Source organism: Hippichthys cyanospilos, chromosome 21 (assembly GCF_059441005.1).
Source record: "Hippichthys cyanospilos isolate Australia breed blue-spotted pipefish chromosome 21, RoL_Hcya_1.0, whole genome shotgun sequence".
NCBI lineage: Eukaryota > Metazoa > Chordata > Actinopteri > Syngnathiformes > Syngnathidae > Hippichthys > Hippichthys cyanospilos.
The window spans coordinates 7,884,806-7,908,612 of NC_142389.1; the positions used below are offsets into that span (position 1 = coordinate 7,884,806).

Here is a 23,807-nt window from a genome sequence, read left to right on the forward strand (position 1 = left end):
ACAAAATTGAGGAGGGAGGACGCATTCAAAACACGCGCCACAACTTTTTCTTTGCATATTCGAATGCCTTAATTGAGAGATAAGCATTTTTGCGCAAAGTCAACTTTGGGTTGATGTGCATCACGTCATCTGACCAGTGGGAGGCAGTAACACACTTGGCAAGTCCAGTCTGCCGAAATAAAAAAGAAGAAGTGGCCCAATGGCTATTGGCTACATCTTGTCGGTCTTGAGTGTGTTTTGTCGGTCTTACGTTTGTTTTTCACCACAACAATAAAAAATAATCCAAGGCGGATAATCTTGCACACCTTTTAAATTGATTCTCGTGAAGATTTTTTTTCCTAAATTGAAACCTAAGGACGTTGAATGTGGTGCTCTTTAGCTAGCCAGTTAGCATCAGTGCACCATCGTCACAAATAAGATACCGTTAATTGCTTGCTTCATTTCTGTATTTTTAAATAACAACGACAAAAAAAAGTACACGACATACCGGTATGCCAAAAGACGCGACGTATTCCAAATAAAGTGCATCTTAAAGATTTTGCACAGGTAAGTGAAAATACCTAAGCAGCTAGCTAGCGTTGATGATAATGAAAAATAATAATAAAATAAAATAGATACGCCAAAGCAACAGGCCACGGCTTATATTAGATTCCAAAACGGCTTTTTGCTCATAGAATTATGTTTTCTAGCCTACTATGCGTATTTACACTTGGTAATCAAAATAACATGCTGTTTAAAAACAGGCGTGTTTTGCAATACGTGTTCTCTACCCATGACAGAGTGGTGAGTGTATCGGTAGTAAACATACGATAGTTTGGAGGTTACTATTCTGCAGAGTCACGTAAGAATATTTGTTGCGTGACAGAGAGATAATAAGGCAGTGTGTTTCATTTATGAACTCAAAAATAAATGCAAATGTGACATAATTAGAGGTTTTGGTCATTACTGAGTATTTCGAATAAGATATATCTCACATTATGCCTCTGTGAATAGTATCGTGTAAGAATGGAGCCAAGCCCCAGCGCTTCAACTGTTCCAGCAGCGTTGACTGTACAGGTGTGTTTCCCATCTGTGCGTGCTGCTGTTCTGGACAACCTGAATCATCAGCGAGAAGAGGGCCGGCTGTGTGACCTCTCTATCCATGTGCAAGGCAAAGTGTTCAAAGCCCACCGATGTGTCCTCGCTGCATCATCACCTTACTTTCATGACCAGGTAAGCCTGACCAAAATCATGTAAACAGTACACGATTACAAAAGATTGTTTATTGCATGTCGCCCAGTTTTTAAGGGATTAAAACTAATGAGACAAATTTGCTTTCATGCTATTCTTTGGGTCACTGTCTATCTGCACTGTGAAGCACTGTCTAAAGTGTTCTGAAGCATTGGTTGATTATGAGAAGATAATTTGCTAAAAATACTTCAGAATTAAATGTGATGCTTTTATCAGCAGTCATAATCACACAAGCCAATGTCACTATTATACTACTTTCCTATTATAGAGAGCTGTTATTGTGGTATGTTTGGTTGTCCCCAAAAGAAAGAAAGAGAACCCTAACCTGTTTTGTTTGCTCTTTAGGTATTATTGAAGAATGTGACAAGCGTTTCCCTCCCGTCAGTCATGGACCCGGTGGCGTTTGAAAGCGTGCTCAGTTCCGCGTACACGGGCCAACTGAGCATCGTTCACCACGACATCGTCAACTACGTCACCGTGGCTAGTTTCCTCCAGATGTGGCACATCGTGGATAAATGCACGGAGATTTTAAAAAGACCCCGGCCCTCTGCGGAAATTACCCCTCCGGATGCCTCGGCGCTTCACGCCGGCAGCGCATCCAGACAGCAGTCACCGAGCAGCACCGACTGTCTGTATCTCGAGAGAGAGGGGCGACGGAAAGAGGCTAAACCTGACGCCTTGCCTCCGTTAGCTACTTGGAGGCGCCCGCAGCAGTTTTCAAGGTGGGGGGGCTCCCGGACCTCCTCGGCGCAGCACTTGGCCGACTCCCAGCTGGATGCCCTCCCATACGCAGAGAGCAATTACGCCTGCTCAGAAGAGACTTGCAAAAGTGACCATTTTGCCCACAATGGTCCCGGTTCGGAGTTATTGAAGCAGAAACCCAGATGTCAGCTTCGGGGAGCTCTGCAGGTTGTTGACAGACAGAACGAAAAGAACACTGGCGCCGAGGGCGGTGAAACACCACAGAGGAAGAAGAATGAGAAGCGAGAGCTGGAGGCGGACGAAGGAGTCGGAGAAGAAGCAGCGGAGAAGAAGGAAGGATTTGTACAAACGGGTCATTGTGGTAAGATTAAACGCATGCTTTTTCAAGCTTTGCTCTTATTTTCCATTAAGTTGAAAAAAAAACAATAACTTGATTTTCTTTTTACTTTGTCTTGTCTTATTTAACTATGCAAGGGAAAAAATAAAAAAAATGTTTTTGTACATATGATTACTGTATACAAAAGCAATTGTTGACGTGATTGTTATGGGAATTTATAGCAAGAAATTTTTAAGCAATTCAGGAAAATCTTCAATATTTTTGCACAACATTTTTTGGTCTTGTTCTTCAATATGTTTATTTGTTTATTTTTAAATTGGCTGCAGGTTGTAATAGTGGTTGGCGCCTTTGCTTCCTGTGTCTGTTGAAACGTCTCTGTGGAGTTTTCCCAATATTACTGCATACTCTGGTTTCCTCACAGCGTAAAATTATGCAACTTAGATGAAAATCCATTAGTGTAAAAAAATGCAATTTGTTTCTCGATTCATTGCATTGTCACTTCAATATTTTCTCATTTGAATTCTTCCTTTGTCCAGGTGACTCGCAACCCATGCTAGTCGATAACGAAGAGTCAAGACGGGCCAAGGTGAGTTTGGTGGACGCGCGAGATAAAGCGCAGCTGCTGTCCAGTGTCCCGCCTTGCCATAAAGCCGAAAGCCCTTTGGGAGAACCCTGCGCCGTTTTAGCCCGAGTGCAGTGGCAAGCAGGTCCCTGGTCTCAACAGGAGTCCAGACCTCAGGAGGGAGAGGCGCTCGGCAAAGATGAGAGCTTTCAGTGCCTCGCAGAGGGTAAATTCAACTCGGAGACGTACGACGAGATCGAAGACGGGACGGGCCAGGTTTCGCAGAGGCCTTTGGTGCCCGCGTCGCCCGATTTCACCATGGCCGCCTCGGAGGCCGGCTGGCCCTCCGCCGGCATGGTGCAGGGCGGCTCCTCGTTGAGCGTCCCCCCCGCTCGCCATCTGCCGCCCCCCTCGGCCAATTTGCCGCCGCCCCCTTCCCCGCCAACACCGTCGTCGTCATCCTCTGTGACCATGGCCAGCGCCCCCTACTCGGGCAAAGTCCACTTCTGCCACTGCGGCAAAGCCTTCACGCTGAAAAGCATGCGCGATCGCCACGTGAAGATGCAGCACCTCAACCTGCGGCCGTTCGGCTGCCCCGTCTGCAACAAGTCCTTCAAGATGAAACATCACCTCACCAAGCACCTGAAGACGCACGGAGGGCTGCGGCCTTATGAGTGCGGCGTGTGCGGGAAGAAGGTCATCTGGAGAGACAGCTTCTTGAGGCACCAAGCCAGATGCGAGAGGATGGCTTCCTCCGACAGCGGCGCCGGCTCGGCTCGGCCCGACATGGACGACGGCTACGCTTACGCCTTCGACGGCGGGGACGCCTTCCTGTCAATGGGAGGACAAGTGAAAGTGGAGGAAGTCGATTTTGATGGGGAAATGGAGGATGGGATGGGTGGCCTCCTAGGAAGTGTGTCTGGGATCGTGGATGAACTAAGAACTCAACATTTGGACATTGGCGGTCACGTTTACAAAGAAGAGGCGGGAGAAAGCTTCAGTGAAGCTAAGTAGTATTACATTACACTGCAAACATAAATAAGGGAGCACTGAAACAACGCTTCTTAGCTTTGGTACCAAAATGATAGTCTCAGAGCCCTACTGAGACCATACGCTGGTGCATTTGGCCCCTGTGGGCAAAGCGGAGCTGTGGACTGGACAGCCCATTCCCCAGACCTAAATCCAATCGAGGACACAGTCTTCAGGGGGTTTGCGTCCTGGGAGGAGATCCTTCATCAGGAGCATGCCAACATTGTAGGGAGGTCATACAGGCTCATGGAGGCCATCCGCAGTACTGACCCCCATTTTGACTTGTTTTAAGGACATGACATCAAAGTTGGATCAGCCAATACAGTGAGTTTTTCCCACTTTCGACCGTGGCTCCAAATGTAGACCTCTTTTGGTTAAATTGGGTTTCCAGAATTAAACAAGAATATCTTATTCATTCAGTTTTGTGTCGTTTTACTTTAGGGTTCCTTTATGTATTTTGTAACAGTGTATATAAATAGGCCTCTATGTAAAATCAATCAAGAATATTTCCTTAAACTGTTTTTTGTAGTTGAAAGTGAAAGGACCACTTATATCTTTGAAACAACAATTGAACCTCAACAAACGAAAGATCACACCTCTGCGCCATTGTGCTGATATTATTTTTGTCTTGCCTTGCAATCAGAAATTTGATTCTGACTATTAAGAGGCAACAGAAAAAACACAAATGAGGCCAAGTGCTTCCTTCAATGTTTTTATTATCAATCTCAAGTTAAAAGATCAAACAAAATGCGTTGTTAATCTTTATTTCAACAAACCATGTAACATATGACATCTGATGCAAAATGTCCTAATGAGACTAGCATTCATGTTTAATATTTCAACACAAATTGTGCAGAAACACGTTTTGACAGACAACGCATGGTGTGCCAAAACTGTGTTTGCAATTCCACCTCGAAATAAAAAGAAAACAAACTTGAAAGTATTCTTGGTTGATTTGACATGCTGACCCTCGAGCACAACTTACGAGAAGACGTTTTGGAGTGGCTTATGGGTATTTTAACGTCTTACATTTTGGGAAAAATACTTTGGATTGTTAAGAATTTTAAGGCACTTAAGTACATTTCTAAAAAGCACTGTTGTTCTTAACGATTCTTCAATCTTTTAAACCGACATTTTGCACACATTATTTGCCTTCCGCTTGCTGTGGAACATAAAATCTAAACAAATGCAACATTGTTTTTCTGTTCAATGCTATTTTGCACTTTGTAAAGTCAAAAATATCTGTGTATATGTATTAAAAAAAAACATTTACAGTGACATAAAATGTCAACTCAGTGGACACTTCATTAGGGACACCTTCATGGTATAGAGCCAATACAAAAGTGGTATCAAATACCGCATACTACCAGAAAAGATTTTAGAAAAGACTTTTTGTGCATTTGGCTGTTCTTGTGTTGCTAAGTAAGGCAATCAAATTGTACCCTGAGTAAAGGCTCTGTTTAATTAAAACCATTTTCAAGTTTATGTTTTGAAATGGGCTCCCATTATATTGTGCCTAATGTAGCCATTGAGTGTGTTAAAAAATGCTCATTCATCTTTACTTCATTCTCTATTCATTGTGTAATTATCCTTTACTGTGCCTTTGCATTAAAATTTACAGTGTAAAATGATTATGCATTGTGTATTTTTAGCATTTCATCAAACGACACACATTTCATCTTGTTTTGATTCCAAACTCAATCTGCCAGATTATAGTGAACGCCAGAAACATGACATTGAATGAAAGTACATTTTTATTTGATTTTTTTTTTTTGTATATTGTGTCGGCGGTTTGGTAACGAATGAGTGAATGTTTGTGTTGAGATTTTAAAAATGTTACTAAATGAAATGACTGGGCAAACAAGACAAAAAAATCACAAATATGTCATGTGTTTTAAAAAAAAAATGATATTCTTCTAACAACAAAATGGTATTATTGCTAGGAAAAGAATTGAACATTTTGCTACACTTTTTGCTTCAGTTCACTGGATATTAAGTTGCTTTTGGTGTGTGTCCTTCTACAAGCAGTAAATACATACAGATATGTAAATATACTGTAGAATATAAACTACTTAATTATTTTCAGTAATATTATCCATTCAAATGTATATTGTTTAAAGAGTTAGGGCACCTATGCTGTTCGTTATCCCGCCTATGGAGTTTCCCATTGTGTGTTAGCATTGAGCTAACTTTAAGGCAAAGTTTCATTGTAGACTTCGTCCCACCATACAGCACTAATGTCAGATTTATATATTGCGGTAATACAATACTCTAAAATGAAAGTATTAATGTAAAAACACTTGTAATACTTAAGAACATTTAATATTATCTTCAGTTTCATTAATTATCAACAGAGAATGGTAAAGTGGTGGTTATATTTCAGTTAGGCCGCACATTCAACCTTTTATAAATATTTGGACAAAAAAGTCAATTTTTAGCAATGTAACATCAGCACATGCCCTTCTCTTCAACTGACACATTAAGCGCATTGAAATTATAATATTCACAACAAAGAAAAACATCAAATTACGTGTCCTTCCTAGTCATTAAACATGTTTTCTTCCACCTAAATCCTTCTTTGAAGCACTTGCAAACAGACCATCGGGTCAACAAACTTTTTCTTTTTTCCGCAAACCACACAAAAAGTTAACATTTCCAAACCCGATAAACTAACAATAAGCATATCACTTACAGTGCAATTAAAAAGGGCGTGTTCACGACATCTATTCACTTTTGACTTGGCTGTACATGATTAATCATTGAAGTGAAACAATTACAATTCTGCCTACGTTTTAACAATATTTTAAGCACACCTTTTGAGTGTTTTTATCGAAAGTCGCGATGCACACAAGACCACTCATACAAAGCCCGACAACACAAGACGGATACAATATAGAAAACATTTACAAACATTAATTTAGCACCATCAGACTATGATAATCAAATCAGGATTTTTACAGTGGAAGATATACTCAAAGCTTTTTTTTTTAACGACCTGAACAGCTATGAAGGACTTGGACGAGATCGTCTCCATCCGTGGATACACACGTCCGAGTGTTAGTATGTTAACACGCAATGGTCGTTTGGTTGTGAGTCTGCCGCGTCCCCGTGTGTTGCTCCCCCGTCATGCTGACCCATCTGCTTTGATTCCATTTTGTGGGCCTCAGAGGAGAGCTCAGAAGATGGTGCTCCAGCGTTTGGGGGGTGGACGGGACTTGGTTTCTCCCTAGGGGACAAGAATGCGTAAAACTGAGTTTCTATCACCTGAGACCACTGGCGGTGATTTAAAGGACTTGTAATGTGAAATCATAAAAATAGTACGTGTTAGAATTACATTAGTGAATAATAAAACATATATGGTAAAGAATATTTAAAAAAAATCCCTTTAAATTAATCATATACATTTTAGCAGTTGACAATATGAATGCAGTTCATATGTTGGCCTTGAGATGGTGCTGGTGTGTCGGTGAGATAGTTTGGGTTCATGCGACGTGCTTCCTGTTTGATGACATTGCTAAAATGTTAATGACATGCTAACAATGCTAACGTCAGACATGACAGCCCAAAGTGGTTTGTTACATATGTGCTTTTATGTGAATATGTACAATGTTAGCCGTAGCTAATATCAATTTTATGTTTGTTAGTGTAAATTGTTGGGGAGGAAGTATGGATAAAATGAGTAAAGATAACAAGTGAAAGACCACAAAAAACTATTGTTTTGTATGTGGGCAAGCCAGTATATTAATGAATCATAAACATGCATCACAAACTAAAAAATCCGGTAGACATCCCGGGTTGTGATAACGTATTACATTACAGTTATGTTGTCGCTGGTGTCTCGTTTCTCATATTCCAACAATGTCGCCTTTCGTATCTTGAATTTTTTTTCGTTACTGAAGAAAATATTTTTCTGCTGAGGCGTTTCGTGAGCTGAATTTTTTGTAACGAGTAAGGAGAGGTATCATTGTACTAGCTGTCTTTTGCTGCTCCAACGTAGCTAGCTTGTTATTTTTTATTTTATTTTTTTTTTTATCAAGTGGCGCACATATCTTGCTGTACCACTTTGGACTCGCATGGTCAGAAAGCTCGACTCTATTATCAGACTTCATTTCCCATGATTCATCAACGCAGAAGCCGGAAAAGTAGTTCTCGTTTCGGTATGATGTTACAAGAAAGTAAACATTCAATTCTATTATATTGGTTCATAGTATAAATTGCTATGACATCTGTTTGATTGACATTATCATGACCATAACAATTGGCTTGCTGGACTAAAAAAAATAAACAAGATGTCGGAATGCGACCTACGTAAAATTGCTGCAAAATAATGGGGTGGGCAAAATCTATTGGGACTTCGGAAACGAGGCACAAAATCAAGACTGTTTTTCATTACAGACAGCAGGAGGTGCTGCATTTACTGTACCATTGTCTGTACTTATAACAAACATGGCCGCCTCCGGAGAAGTGCCACCCCCCCATGTAATGTCATTTAATGATAACTAGACCCACAATTTTATTTAAAACATACCGTTGGTCATTAGGAAGACATTCATTTGCATGTTTTTGAAATTTACAATCATTTAATTTATTCCTTTTGAATGAAAAACGGTCTAATTCTTACACACTGTCCCTTTAAGTGGATAGATTTTCACTGTTTAAATGTGTAAGGATGTGTATGCATAATGAAGATGATAACAATGAAAATGTGGGACAAAGTAGCGCTACATTTTAAGCATTCTTATATAACAGGATTGTTTAAACTTCTCAAGGTTGTCAAGTTAAGAAAACTCTGATTTTCACTTTACAGGCACATTAAAATTTACTGTCAAACACAATGCTGAAAGCCATGAAATTTAGATGTGATTGTCAAAATTGTTCACATTTAGTGGGATTCATCTAAATGGAACAAATGACATGATGATGTTACACATTAGATTGGTAAATGTGCAAAAAAAAAAAAAAAAGTATAATGGCATGATACTGTGACTCGGCAGCCAAAATGAGGGATCATATTTAGCCATTATGTTACTCACAGATTTGGGATGAGAGCGTCACTGGTACAAACAGATTGGAAAGCTTTCATGAGCTTCGCTTTTGAAAATATCGATTTGGAATGCAGATGGGGGGTAAAAATGGAACTGTCAGGAAGTTCTCACCAGGCTGAAGAGTCTGGACAGCGTGCTTTGCTCCCTGCGTCGTCTGACTGGTGACTTTGTGCTTTCTGCACGCGGTGATGAAGCCTAGAAAAAAATGGCGCGTAAGATCCATCTTTCAGTTTGAATTTGATCCATGGAGAACCGATGTGAGATCGTTTTCTTATATTTGTGGTTCAACATTTACCTATTTACATATTTATTTTTGTTGTTGAGGGGCTTTGTCATCTTATGATATTACGAAGCAGAGGAACAAAATCGTGGTGAATTGAAGAGCTTCATTTAGATAAATATAGTGCTTTCCTGCTATTTTGTCGCGGTACTATGTTGACATGCATCGAGGAGTTTCATTTTGTCAAAAATGGTTTTCTTTCGTCAGATGGCAATAATAAGCAATTATTTAGAAGAAAACTTTTAGGGAGCGATATTCACTTACTTTTTCCACTTATTATAAATGTAATATTTGAACACAATTATATTGATACTGTAGCCAAAAGGTGAAGAGACCATTGTGTACATCCACACGTGAAAACAGGAGAATTATCAGCAGCAGTGTGCTGAAACTGTCTTCATGAATTTCTGATGTAAGATGATGTGAAAAATACCAAATGACAACTCAGATGGCCCTAAATGACTCACTGTGAGGAAAAGGAACAATAATAGAGTGATAGTAGGAAAATGTATGATGAAACCAAACAATACTGATGTATCATAATTTCATGATAATAAATAAGTCCATAATTTACTCCCAATAAACACTAATATGGGCTCACAGTGAGACAACAGCAACCTACAAGGAGAAAGAAAACGAATGGAAGGAAGTCAGTCAGTGTCACATCACAAGTACAAGGCGACATCTGACGTGAGAAGATACAAAGAACATGCAGATGGATGGATGAGTCCTCTGAAGTGAGAGAGAAGTGTGAAATTATAGAAGAGAAAAATGACAAGATGTACTGTAGGCCAGCCGACCCTGAGAGAAAATGTTTACCGGTTGTGGTTCATAAAGAGTTGAGCGGTTTCAAAGTCACCCAGAAGCAGATTGTCACTCTGGGTTGGGAGCAAACAAGGGCAAATTAAAATTGCAATTGGAGCACATCCACAAAAAAGACGAAGCTACTGGCATTATTGGTGAGTCGATGAAATATGCTGGAAATTACTTCTACACAATTTGCTTGTGTGAGTTTTCGTGTAATGAGTATTCTGTAATAAAATAAATACGTCAATAATAAAGACAAAATTACATTTTTTGTCAGTTTTAACATCTAAATTGTAGTTTATCGTTTTCAATAACCTTTGATCTTATTTTATATGTCATTTCCAAACTTTTTTTCTATTTTAAGTTTTAGTTATTTTGTTAGGTTTTCGTTAACTTGAATCAGTGCGTGGCTGTTTGTCTGTACTATACTGCCCTCTAGTGGCCATGTCCATTGACTCCAAGCACAAACTGACAAAACTTTATATTTATATTTCATTGCCCTATGTTTTCATAAAATACAACTTCATTGTGTAATTTTCTTCTGCTTTCTTATAGATACAAGAAAATACATGTTGTAGGGAGGAAAGTAAAGTGGCCAAAAGAGATTGGATGTTAGCAACACTCTGCAAACAAAGCATGCATTTGGACAACATAAACATCGCAGTAAATCACGCACACGCAAGAAAAAGTTAATTTTAAGAAAACGACTTTATGTTGACATACCAAGCGAAAGATTTCCCTCCACTGCAAAAAGAGAGCAGTAATATGAGTTGGCAATTTTGAGACAATTCTCCCTCGGATAACAGTAAATCACAATTCCAATCACTGGGATTAGTTTCGGGACGTGACATGAGTCATTTCCTTTTACAGCATGTTTCCCTTTTTTGCTGCCCTGAAAAAGTAAAACTAATGAAATACTGGAAATCTGAGATTATTAATAAAACACAATAAATAATTCACTTACTTTTGATTTAGGACGAGGTGAGGAAACCTGAGAAGTGACCGGAAACGACAACATAACTTAATGACCATTTTAACAATAAAACAATCATTTTCTATTAATATAATACAGCAACCACGTTTACTGAAATATATATACATATTTCAAATGGCATGGTTATTGCATCTTAAATACATGCCGTTCCCCAGGGAGGCCTTGTTTGCCCACTACATTTATATTGTGTCTTAAATATGATCATAAAGTAATGTCTTTAAAAAGATATGCCTCATGCTCATTTTAGCTCTTAATGGAGAAATAAACATACAATGCTGCGGAAGAACTGAACCACGGCATTTTCATTGGTCCTGCGACGGGCAGAGGACTGCTGGGGTGATGCGGCCAGGTGACCCCGGAATGACCCCTGAGGGACGACAATTGTTAGGTGTCATTAAAAGCAGGAATCTTTCAACAAATGAGACTGCATTTGAAAAATATCACGACGATAGGAGTGAAAACTACATTTGACTCTACAATAAAAGGCATATTTCTTGCTTTATTTATTAAAATCTCATGTGCTGTAAGACCTTTAATAAAATATGTCCTGTTTAGGTTTTTATTGATCTGTAAAACTACTGCATCGTGTCTATTTAAAGCTACAGAGAGCAACATATTTGAAACTACTTCCAGTATGAGGCAAGGACAAATGCAATCATCAACAATAATAAAGTGCCTCTTATAAGAAATAATGATAATATTAATACTAAATAATGAGATTATAAGAAAGTCATTATTTCACACTAAAAGTGTAATATTTTGTATTTTGCATTGTTTTACACTTATGATATTCAATTTTTTTATTTTTTTTATCTTCAGTAATTTTAGTTATACATCTTAGAAATTTTAAGTTTTAGTTTTGCTAGTTTCAGATTCACCTTTACCTCGATTGAAATACAAAATACTATAAATAAGTACATGAGATCAACTGTCTATACTGTAAAGACGTGTAATTACGTCTTTGGGATTGAATGTGCCAGTTATTTTCAGACACTCCTATACCCTTATACTCATGAAAAAAAATACTGTAAATAAGTACTTGGGATTGACTGTTTTTGCTGTTTAATGAGTCACTTGTTCAGATGTTTGATCATCCTGTTGTTTTCAAATATGCTCTATAAAAAGGAAAATTTGATTGGTTTAAATCAATCAAATTGGCCATTATTATACAGAGTAGAGTGTGTGTATATATATATATATATATATATATATATATATATATATATATATATATATATATATATATATATATATATATATATATATATATATATATATATATATATATATATATATATATATATATATATATATATATATATATATATATATATATATATATATATATATATATTTGCCATAAGAGCTGTATCAGAAATAGCATTTTAAAAACTATATACAGTATTCATTTGTTGATTTATCGCACCTTGCTCCTTTTCTTTTTGTCCCCTCCAAAAATCTTGCTAAAAGAATCCATGAGTCCCGGGTTGTTCTTCTTCCTGCCAGTCCCCGAGGTGCTTGCGGTAGCCATGCAAGTTGCGCCGAGCCCTGCTGGGGTTCTTCCTCTTCCAAACTGTCGGCAGCCCGCTCAGGCCCAAAGACTGTGGCGCACTGCTTGTTTGTTTGCCGCTCTTCCGAGGTTCTTGAAGGTGTCGCCCAATCAGTCCAGTTGCACTATGGGACATTGGGTGAGGTCCATCGCTGGCACGGTTCCAAGCATTCTTTGGAGCAACAGTGGCTGTGTCAGTCGCCGCCGCCCTCCGTATGGGTCGGGCCATTGTTCCTCTCCCATCTGCCTGCTCGTCCTTGGGGTCAACAGGGCGCATGGGGTTGACCTCAGTTGTCTTATCAGTGAGCTGAATTGGGTTAGGATCAGTGGTGAGATGGCGCCTATCCCGGTTGATATGATTGAGACACGTGGTACATACTTCAAAATTTGGACCGTGATTCGAATAGAAAGCTTTCCTTGTGCGGTATTTGGTCCAATTTGTCGAGCTTTTCGTCAAAGGCATTTCACATCAAAGGGAAAGTATTGAAAGAAGACGCCCTAGAGCTGAAATTTCACCCAGATGGTGACAGAATGTCAAAGTACCAGGAGGGTGCCATCCCTTGGCCAATATTTTGGAAAAATAATCAAAATACTGCATAAGCGTTAACACCATGACAGTAGCAGTACTTTTAGATTAAGAGCAAATGAATTGGAACATAAAGCATCTTATTGCTAAAGTGTATCATAGTGACTTTGAACTTTATTTTGCTAAGTTTTAGACAGTAAGTTTTAGTACTTAGCTATAAAAATAAGTTTATAATGTTACACTATCAATTGGAGTTGCTTAATACAATATGTTTAGAGATATCATGACAAATGTTCTAAAATGCCACAGCATTGTGTTCAGGGAGTACTTAGCTATAAAAATACGTTTACTTACCCCTATATATATGTATGTATATATATATATATATATATATATATATATATATATATATATATATATATATATATATATATATATATATATATATATATATATATATATATATATATATATATATATATATATATATAATTTTAGTTAAAATTGATTTTTTTAATTAAATCTGATAGCTGTATAATAATGATGTATGTATGATATTGACGACAAACTTGCAAGTATTCCCCATATTTGTTTTTCTACATTTGAAGCAGTTTATTATGATGCTGTTGGTTTGCAAGCGTGCATGCTCCAGCAACCGCCAGACAAAGCCGGTTCTGTTGCGGGGGGGTCATTCAACCCGGGGTTCCACCCAAGCAACATCAGAATATTAATATTTTGGAACAGATGACTCTTTTGTTTTTGATGAGGCCTCCTTTTGCTAAATTGGATAACATATCTCAATTAGGATTCATTATTGATGAATATTACACTTGTTTTGCCATTATTTTTTATTTCAGATATCTGTATATTTTATCGATGTTTTTAGATCATCTAAATAAGTTGTTTCTTTGCTTATGTCTATTACAATAAACACGGCGAGAGGATCTTTGAAAATTGATCACATGTTAAATCACAATATTGAGGGGAAACATTTTTTTAAGAAGCAAATACAGACGCAACCCCTCCGCGAAGCTTCACCTCCAATAGTTTCCTGTCCAAACAGTGAAAATGGGGTTAGCCATGTTTGTTCACTCATGTCACACAGTATACAATCCTCCTTGTGTCTGTCCCACTGGCCTGACAGAGGCAGGACACAGGAATGCCCAGAGTGGGTTGACCACATTACCGCTCGTGTCCTCGTGCCTGTAACAGAGACTCGGATTTGTTCCCGAGGCGGGAACGTGGAGGAAGAGGAGCTCCGAGAGGAGGGGGGAAACAATAGTCCCCTTGGAAGACAGATGTGGGACACAAACACGGCCGATATCTTTGAATCCTGGCAGGAATGTGGATCTCCACCGAGACACCCACCCGGACAGGCAGCTGAATATCTGACCCTGGGGAGGGAGAAAAGAATTCTTTCTTGTTCCTACAGGATGCAAACACATGGGATACTTTGGTGTTTTTCATAGTTTTTATTGGACAGGCGTGTTGGCATGGAGAAGGTCTATAAACATCACGTTTACTCAATGCATCTTCTGCAAAAATGACTAATATTAATGCAGTTCACTCACTCCAATGGAGAAGTGAAACTTATGACTCAAAATTGTATTATACTGCCCCTAGTGGTCAAGATAAACACCACGAAACGAACAGACATTAATTAGTTCACTAATTAAGTTTTACATGCTGTCACTTTGCCAGTGATGGGAATGCTAAAAAATGTAATCATGTAATGTCGTCGTCGGGACGGACACTATGTCAAATGTCCATCAAGGTTCCGTCAGCCTGCCACGCCCCTTTTTGCTCACTGAAATATAATTGATCTGACTTGTTTATCTGCTATATTGTTGCATTTTTAACTGTAATCAGCCTGCAGTCAGTGACAATATTCACTTTACAGTACCACCAAGCAGTGGAGCAATTGAGTGAATAAACTGGGTTGGTTCAATTCCCTACTTATCATTCATAGATATAACACAGCTGATTTGACCACAAATTTATTTGCAGTTGCTCCCTTTCTTAGTCCTGCTTTCAGGTTTCTTGCTGATAAGAGCATTCTGGGATGTATTTCAAGTAACCAATGAATGCGGACAAGATTTGCATCCTTTCTCTGATTGGATCTTGGCCAGGAAAAGCAAGTTTTTTAAAATTTCCTAATTAAAGACCTTTTTCATTAAAGTCAACCTCAGCAATACTTTGTTTCACTTGTAGTATAAGTGACATAAAATGTAAACCTTTAGACAAATGTTAATGAAACTGTCTTCTATAGTTGTAGGGCAGGCAGTTATGAGAACCTACATCCACCATTTGAGCGTCACGCAAAGCATAATAATGCTATCCGGTGGACATGATTACTAATTGCACTCTCTTCCCGTATTAAACTTGACGGTATATTATAACCGAGAGTTAAACCCCTTAGCTGACTTTTTTTTTTTTTTTACATTAAAGTTATGCTCCTGTGTTGTTACAATTGCATTGTAACTGTAGAACCACAGACATGGTGTTAACTTTAAGTGTAAGTACTAAAACTGAAAAAATCATTAGTATGAGTTCAGATAGTAGACCAGCACCTGACGAATAATGGACCGTTAAAAAAAAAAAATCAAATGTCGCCCTCTAGTGAAAAATGCCTTAATAAACATTGTTGTTTAAAAGTTTTGAGGGGTAACAATGCCATACTAAACACTATTAAAAATCATAAGAAAACAACTCCTTACTAAATAGAGTCTTTAATGTCACAGACGTCAATTTGAGATGTCAGCTTTGCATGAAACAACAGCTTGGAGAGACATATAAACACCTTTACATATGAAAGTTTGGTCTTTCAGTTGTATGTGGAGGTTTGGCATATTAATTGTATAGGGAATGTGAGCATTAATTTTTGCTTCATATGTCACAGCATTGTAATTGACAAGCCGGGCAGTACTTTTGGGTTAGAAATCCAGTCTTGTTTTGTGGTCAATTCCACACTCGAAACACATTTTTCCACGCCATTGCTTGCCAGAATAAAGTCTCCATATGCTGTATTCTTTCATTGCTATAGATTGTCGAAGTCCACGAAAAATGTCGAGTCAGTTCAACTAATATACACTAAACATTAACAAATATGAGTGTTCGTAATGCAAAAGGCGAAGTTCACGACCGCGTGGAATTGTGGGACATGACCCTAACCCTTTTGGCAGAAAGGTCAAACAAGCATACTGTCTCATATGTTCAGTAAGAGCAGGCTCTTTTTGTGGCAGCGGCATGCAGTGTGGCGACTGTGTGGCAGCTGCCACCGAGAGCCACGGGTAGCCACACTTGATGCCACTAGTAGCCACTCTTTCCGAGGCATTTCCATGTTCGTCTGTGGCTGCTGCCACCGGTAGCCACACTTGATGCCACCAGTAGCCACTCTTTCCGAGGCATTTCCATGTTCGTCTGTGGCTGCTGCAACCGGTAGCCACACTTGATGCCACCAGTAGCCACTCTTTCCGAGGCATTTCCATGTTCGTCTGTGGCTGCTGCAACCGGTAGCCACACTTGTTGCCACTCTTTCTGAGGCATTTCCTTGTTCCCTCTGTGGCTTGGCTTCACCTCCACGTTATTCTTTTTCGTGTTAGACTTGCAATGTATTGTTGTTGGTTTGTATAGTTGCTTTTATTTCACCCATTATTGTGTGGATTCCTCTTTCGTCGTTGCTGCCATTGCATTTTCCTCGGTCTTTTTTTTTTTTTATAAATGTTTCTCTTATTTTCATTTCATGTTTGTTTTTTAGATGTACTGGTATTGTATCTTATTTAGTGTGGACTGTGTTTTCATTTATTCACATTTGTATTATGTTCTATCACGCAATGACCGGAAGAGGCGTCTCCAGAGTTACTACGAGCGATGCAAACGAGTAGTCACGGTCGATGCAAATGAGTAGTCACGGTCGATGCAAATGAGTAGTCACGATCGATGCAAATGAGAAGCCACGAGCTATCCAATGAGCTGCAAGCAATGGCCGACATTTCACCGGCTATCCAATGCGCGGCAGGTAATGGCTGACTGGGCGTCGCTATATTGTAATACGGGGACTCCCCGTCGCCCAGCTGTCCAGTGAGCTGCAAGCAATGGCGGACGGGGCGTCTCCCGACGTGTCTTGAGCATGCAAATGAGTAGGCTGTTACCAGTATGTTGCTCAGTTTGTAAGTTTTTGGTTTGTTTCCCCCTGGCGTTGTTGTTGTTTTTGTTAATTTTTGCATTGTATTGCGTTCTTTTATATTAATAATAATAATTAATTGTGAATGCGTGTTGCTAAACGTCTTAGTTTCAATTAATATGACATTTTGCTATGTCGGCCATTGCTTGCAGCTCATTGGATAGCTCGTGGCGTCTCATTTGCATCGATCGTGACTACTCATTTGCATCGACCGTGACTACTCATTTGCATGGATCGTGACTACTCGTTTGCATCCATCGCGACTCTTTTTTATTATTATTATTAATATAAAAGAATGCAATACAATGCAAAAATTAACAAAAAAAACAACAACGCTAGGGGGACACAACCAAAAACCTTAAAACTGAGCAACATACTGGTAACAGCCTACTCATTTGCATGTTCAAGACACGTCGGGAGACGCCCCGTCCGCCATTGCTTGCAGCTCACTGGACAGCTGGGCGACGGGGAGTCCCCGTATTACAATATAGCGACGCCCAGTCAGCCATTACCTGCCGCGCATTGGATAGCCGGTGAAATGTCGGCCATTGCTTGCAGCTCATTGGATAGCTCGTGGCTTCTCATTTGCATCGATCGTGACTACTCATTTGCATCGACCGTGACTACTCATTTGCATCGACCGTGACTACTCATTTGCATCGACCGTGACTACTCGTTTGCATCGCTCGTAGTAACTCTGGAGACGCCTCTTCCGGTCATTGCGTGATAGAACATAATACAAATGTGAATAAATGAAAACACAGTCCACACTAAATAAGATACAATACCAGTACATCTAAAAAACATACATGAAATGAAAATAAGAGAAACATATTTATAAAAAAAAAAAAGACCGAGGAAAATGCAATGGCAGCAACGACGAAAGAGGAATTCACACAATAATGGGTGAAATAAAAGCAACTATACAAACCAACAACAATACATTGCAAGTCTAACACGAAAAAGAATAACATGGAGGTGAAGCCAAGCCACAGAGGGAACAAGGAAATGCCTCAGAAAGAGTGGCAACAAGTGTGGCTACCGGTTGCAGCAGCCACAGACGAACATGGAAATGCCTCGGAAAGAGTGGCTACTGGTGGCATCAAGTGTGGCTACCGGTGGCAGCAGCCACAGACGAACATGGAAATGCCTCGGAAAGAGTGGCTACTGGTGGCATCAAGTGTGGCTACCGGTGGCAGCAGCCACAGACGAACATGGAAATGCCTCGGAAAGAGTGGCTACTGGTGGCATCAAGTGTGGCTACCCGTGGCTCTCGGTGGCAGCTGCCACACAGTCGCCACACTGCATGCCGCTGCCACAAAAAGAGCCTGCTCTTTCTCCATATGTTGATTGGACAGATATCCCCTGGTGGTTTTCATTTAATTGCGTTCATCTCGGGAAATAACAAACGAGCACTTGTAACATATAACAATACAGTTTCAAAGTGTGTCTTTCATTGTCCCAACATCAATCTTTGGTACTGCCGTCCAAGATCCCCACTTGCGTCTTCCTTTGCGCTTTCCCGACAGGGTCAACGATGACAACCATTCCCCACGCGGCCAAACCTGATCGTTAGAAATAAATAAAAAATAAATCAATTTTAAGCGCATGTTTTCATTTCGTTGACGTTGCGTCCAACTCACTTGCAGCGAAGGTTATCTGAGCGACAGTCCCCATTGAGGTGGGCCCGCCGAGACGCATCACCTTGCGGGCGGCATTGAATACGTATGCTCCGGACAGGATCAGGCCACTGCCGCAGATGAGTCGACAGCTCCAGCAGCTTTTAAAAGTTTGCATAGACTTCGACATTGCCACTTTTTCTCCTCCCTGCGGCGCCTCGGGTGTCGCCATCTTGCTGCGGTATGCGTGTGCTAAAGCTGACAGCTAAGGCGCCTGAGTACGGCTAATGCAGACGACAGTTCTTTGTAAAGTGTGCGCGAAACGTAGAACACGCATTGCATTTATTTATATTTAAAATTGATAGTTCACACCTGTTTTAAAAATAAACTCGAATGGACGTTCTTCACAATGTTAACTCATAGCCGGTGTTGAGTAACCCGGAAGTATTTTTGAAGCTCATATCGAGGCGTGATTCGCTCATTTGAGTGACGTCACGGCGGAAGTCATTAACCTTTTTAATGCTTTAATATAAAATATTACGGCATAATAGTAGAATAACATGATTGAGGCCAAATTCCAAAAAGCGTTCCTGCCGCTGCTAGAACTGTAGCCATAGGTGGCCATTTTACGGTTTAGTAGTTACACTAGTAACTGTATGGAAGAGCTTTAATATACATACATCTACTACACATTTCATTGGCAAGTCGTTTACTTCCGGTTTAAAGTCGAAGCGTTTCCTATCAGACCTTTCCAAAATTAAAGCATGTGTTTACACTAAGAAGTGAAATAGCACCACATAGTCTCACGCACAATTTCAAACATTAACCTTGAATTTCCGAGAGGACTTTTGACCTATAGGCTTGCTTCACACAGCGTTAGTGAGCGTGAAATGAGACAATTGTTAACATGTTGCTGGATGTCGCCCTCTTTTTCGCTTTGGTTTCAATGTCGGGTCAAACCGACATGACTTCGGACTCCACTTACGTCGCTGCGGTCTACGAACACCGCGTGATCCTCAACCCGAACCCCCGTGTGCACCTTTCTCGACGAGATGCCCTCCAACACATGCGTCAGAACCTGGCCGTTTACGAGGAACAAGCCGCCTCGGCTGCCCGACAGGTATCGGGTTTTGTATGAAAAATCATAATTTTATTCTCATATACGTCCACAAAGGGCAGATGAACTCTTATGTATATTTTTTAAAAAGTGCATCCCAATGTTAGTTTTCTGACGATCACTTTGTCTGCTGATAGTTAAAAGTTCAACTTTAACAAAAATGTGCACTTATGTTCACTTTATTTTACCTTGCAGAAATACTTTATACCCTCCTGCAGTGTAAAATATAATAAACTGGTGCATAATAATAAGTGCAGTATAATAAGCAAGCGCTTTTTGCATCAGGGCGCCCAGATCATCGTATTTCCAGAAGATGGTCTTCAGGGTTTCAATTTTACTCGTTCATCCATTTCCGGTTACCTGGAGACTATTCCTGACCCCCAAGAGGAGACGTGGAACCCGTGCACGGAACCGGGAAAATTTAATAATACGGAGGTGCACAAGAGTTTTTTTTTTTCAAAAGAAAATCTGAAAATATCTCCTCAGCATGTTCTTTTCACTTACTAGGTTCAGCAGCAGTTGAGCTGCATGGCACGCCGCCACAACCTTTACGTGGTGGCCAACATGGCTGACATGCAGCCGTGCCCACTTAAGACAGACCCTACGTCTTCGTGTCCCACAGATGGACACTGGCAGTTCAACACCAATGTGGTTTTCAGGTACGACTCATCTACATTTCTCTCTGAACTGCACTTGGTTGAGAGGCTCCAAAATGTTCTCATGCAGGTCTGACGGACTGTTGGTGGCACGCTACCATAAGCAGAATCTTTATTTTGAAAATGCTTTTGACACGCCGCCACAGGCTGAGATCATCAGTTTCGACACGCCCTTTGCTGGGACGTTTGGTCTCATCACCTGCTTTGACATCCTCTTCTATGAGCCCAAAGTTACTCTGCTGGAGAGGGTGAGAAAATCACACTTAATTGGGATCTCTGCAGGTAGCTTTGTTAACCCCTGGGAAAAATTTGGACCCAACTCGGGCTTTTTGATGTTTTTGACATGTGATATCAAAGAAAAAGCATAAAAAACATATTGTCAAAACATGACCATACGTCATCCCTTATAAATGTTTGCCAACGGGAGGTCAAGAGGCACACCGTATAGTTGTCAAATTTAGCCCATGTCAGGCTCATTTACTGCCATTCAAAATTGGAAACAAATTTAAATTTTGGACATATTGAAAACACAATTTTTTTTATCATGCATTTCCCCCGACCTTTGGATTCATCCTTTCAACAGCAACTCGCACAATCTAAATTTTTGTGTTTACACCCCAAAACCACTGAGTAGCGCTAGTGGTCAACTTATGACATTTGCAAACCTTTCAATGACTTTGTTGAGTGGCTTAGCCTGGACTCCCATAATGCAAAAGTCTTCAAAAGTATAATACTCTTATAATGACTTAATAAATACAGTCTTCCTATTTAAATTTGATAAAAATATAAACATACAATGTAGATACTTCTGCTATTATCGCATTTTTGCAACTTTTATACAAAAAGGGGGCATAGCCCCCCCCAAAAAAAATGTATACATGCCTGGATAAGGCGAATGCCACTGAAGATTTCGAGGGGTTTAAAGTAAATATATATTCATATTTGACGTTATTTGAACCCGTTGGCCCCAAGTAGTCGCTGAATTTCACCTTTCAGGGTGTGCGTCAGCTGATCTTCCCCACGGCCTGGATGAACCAGCTGCCCCTCCTGGACACCATCCAGTTCCAGCGGGCCTTCAGCCTGGGCGCCCACGTCACGCTGCTGGCCGCCAACATTCGCAGCGACCAACTCATCATGACAGGAAGTGGCATATACACTCCTTTTGCGGCCACTTACCACCACGCGCGGAGCGAAGACCCCGAGGAGGGCCGCTTGGTGGTGGCCCGGATCCCCGTATTGGGATACGGCCACCAAATCAAGGGCGCCAAATTAGGATACAGTCACCAAGACGACTGTCCTTCCTCTCCCACCTTCACCTCCAGCATGATGCACGATCCTTTTGAATTTGCCCTCCTCAACGGCTCACGAGGTAACTTGAAGGTGTGCCACGGCGCTCTCTGTTGCCGCCTTCAGTTCCAGCGCCCCCCGCAGAGTAACGGTGAGGAGCTCTACGCGCTGGGAGCTTTTGCTGGAACTCACACTGTCAACGGGCGCTATGCTGTGCAGGTATGTTGAAAAAAAAAAAGAAATGAGAAAAATATGGATTCAAGTAAATTAAAAAAAAAAGTTTATATTGACTTAAAAAACAAGTAAACATTGCATTGATCCTCTTAAAACATTTCACAAACTATACTGCACTCTACTACAGTACCAGTCAAAAGTCAGGATTCACCCTCTAATATTTTTTTTTCAGTTTTATGATCATTTCTTGGATTGTAGAATTACAATGACAATGAAAAAAAATATTGATGGAATTATTTGGTTTAAAAAAATGCAAAAAAACAAAAAATAAACAAAGATAAGTTAGCTGTAATTCAGATTCTTCAAAGTGGACACATTTTGCTCGTACAAGAGCTTGTTTACATTAGTGTTTTTTCTGGTCGCCTTTATAATTTGTTTTTTTTTTTTTACAACCTGAAATGACCTCAGTTCACAATTGTGCATTTTCAAATTATTTGCTAGAATTTATGGACGTCTTGATCTGTTGAGTGCATTCAAATGTGAAAGTTTTTCGCATATATATATATATATATATATATATATATATATATATATATATATATATATATATATATATATATATATATATGCACTGTCAAGAGTGAGTTGAGAAGCTTCATACGGTACCTTGTCCCTATCATGTGACAGTATAAATCTTAAAAAAAAAGAACAACTCAAAAGTAATTACTAATTTAAAAAAAAAACAAAAAAAACAAGCCCATATGTTTGAGAAAAAAAAGTCTTCAAACTAGTACATCTTGTGACACTGTCACTGTCATTGATGCCTGTCTGGTAAAAAAAAAAAAAAAAAAAAAAAACCTCTTAATACCATCTAAGATTTCGCCCTTGACATTTCATCTTTGTAGTTCATTGTCCCATACGTGGTTGTGACCCACCAAACTTTGCCGTCAGGTATGCGCGGTGGTCCGTTGCGCCGGTTCCGAGGCCAGCTCCTGCGGACAGGAAGTGGAAGAGGCGGAGACTAAATTCGACTTTGTTCTGGAGGGAGAGTTTGGAAGCGATTACGTGTACCCGTCGGTGCTGGTGAGCCGTTACGTCTTGGAGCAGCCACGACGTGTGGAGAAAAGCACAGACGGAAGAGTGACCGTGAAACATTCCAACACGGAGGGCGGGCTGGTCACGGCGTGCTTGTACGGACGTGTCTATCACCTGGATAACCAATGACCTGCTGCCCCCCACCCAAAAAAAAAATCCTTTGTTAAGAAGTGTCACATTTTCATCATAAAACCTACCTCAAAAATGGTTCGTTTCCAGCCTGACTAATTTTCATCTTTCTGTTGCGCAATTTGCTTTTGCAAAGCCTTCCCTTAGGAAAGAAAATATTAGTATCACCCCCCCCAAACTCACCGCAATGATTATACAGTACATGGGATTATGTATAAATAAAAATGTACACCTCAAGTTTTTTTTTTTTTAACATTAACAAAAGAAAATAAATCAATTTAACCCTTATGCAGCAAACAAAACTGTAGCAAACGTAGTAAGCAAACCTGCTTTATGAGGGAAATTTCTGACCTGCCACTATTTGATATCTTACTGCTACTTATGATCAATATTAGTCAAGCTGATTTCAATACCCATGACCAAGAAGTGTAATCCTCTTTTTCATGAATGGGAAAATAAGAATTATATTAAAATGTACAAAATGGC

General features: G+C 39.9%; 4 protein-coding genes across 6 annotated transcripts; 2 read left to right on the top strand and 2 right to left on the bottom strand.

Annotated features, from left to right (window-relative positions):
- The first annotated feature begins 197 nt into the window (after positions 1-197).
- On the top strand, positions 198-5,492 carry zbtb22a (zinc finger and BTB domain containing 22a). Its single transcript, XM_088404778.1, has 4 exons — positions 198-546; positions 994-1,212; positions 1,576-2,293; positions 2,806-5,492. Exons 2-4 carry the CDS (start codon positions 1,006-1,008, stop codon positions 3,843-3,845), a joined length of 1,965 nt encoding a protein of 654 aa, XP_088260904.1. The 5' UTR covers positions 198-546; positions 994-1,005; the 3' UTR covers positions 3,846-5,492.
- mbpa (myelin basic protein a) lies at positions 4,560-12,647 on the bottom strand. Of its 3 annotated transcripts, XM_088404779.1 has the most exons (6): positions 12,413-12,646; positions 11,258-11,353; positions 10,957-10,983; positions 10,716-10,736; positions 9,017-9,100; positions 4,560-7,086 (listed from the first exon to the last, which is right to left on the bottom strand). In XM_088404779.1, the coding sequence occupies exons 1-6, from the start codon at positions 12,515-12,517 to the stop codon at positions 7,036-7,038; spliced, it is 384 nt and encodes a 127-aa protein (XP_088260905.1). In that variant the 5' UTR covers positions 12,518-12,646; the 3' UTR covers positions 4,560-7,035. The 3 variants fall into 3 exon arrangements, with proteins under 3 accessions (XP_088260905.1, XP_088260906.1, XP_088260907.1); XM_088404780.1 differs by lacking the exon at positions 10,716-10,736 and having other exon boundaries at positions 12,413-12,638; XM_088404781.1 differs by lacking the exons at positions 4,560-7,086; positions 9,017-9,100 and adding an exon at positions 9,986-10,063 and having other exon boundaries at positions 12,413-12,647.
- Positions 12,648-17,336: 4,689 nt separating this feature from the next.
- LOC148406449 (distal membrane-arm assembly complex protein 1-like) lies at positions 17,337-19,330 on the bottom strand. Its single transcript, XM_088405719.1, has 2 exons — positions 18,888-19,330; positions 17,337-18,809 (listed from the first exon to the last, which is right to left on the bottom strand). The coding sequence occupies exons 1-2, from the start codon at positions 19,093-19,095 to the stop codon at positions 18,712-18,714; spliced, it is 306 nt and encodes a 101-aa protein (XP_088261845.1). The 5' UTR covers positions 19,096-19,330; the 3' UTR covers positions 17,337-18,711.
- Positions 19,331-19,355: 25 nt separating this feature from the next.
- Positions 19,356-23,457, top strand: btd (biotinidase). Its single transcript, XM_088405718.1, has 6 exons — positions 19,356-19,983; positions 20,266-20,415; positions 20,488-20,639; positions 20,707-20,884; positions 21,633-22,142; positions 23,049-23,457. The coding sequence occupies exons 1-6, from the start codon at positions 19,771-19,773 to the stop codon at positions 23,319-23,321; spliced, it is 1,476 nt and encodes a 491-aa protein (XP_088261844.1). The 5' UTR covers positions 19,356-19,770; the 3' UTR covers positions 23,322-23,457.
- Positions 23,458-23,807: the final 350 nt, after the last annotated feature.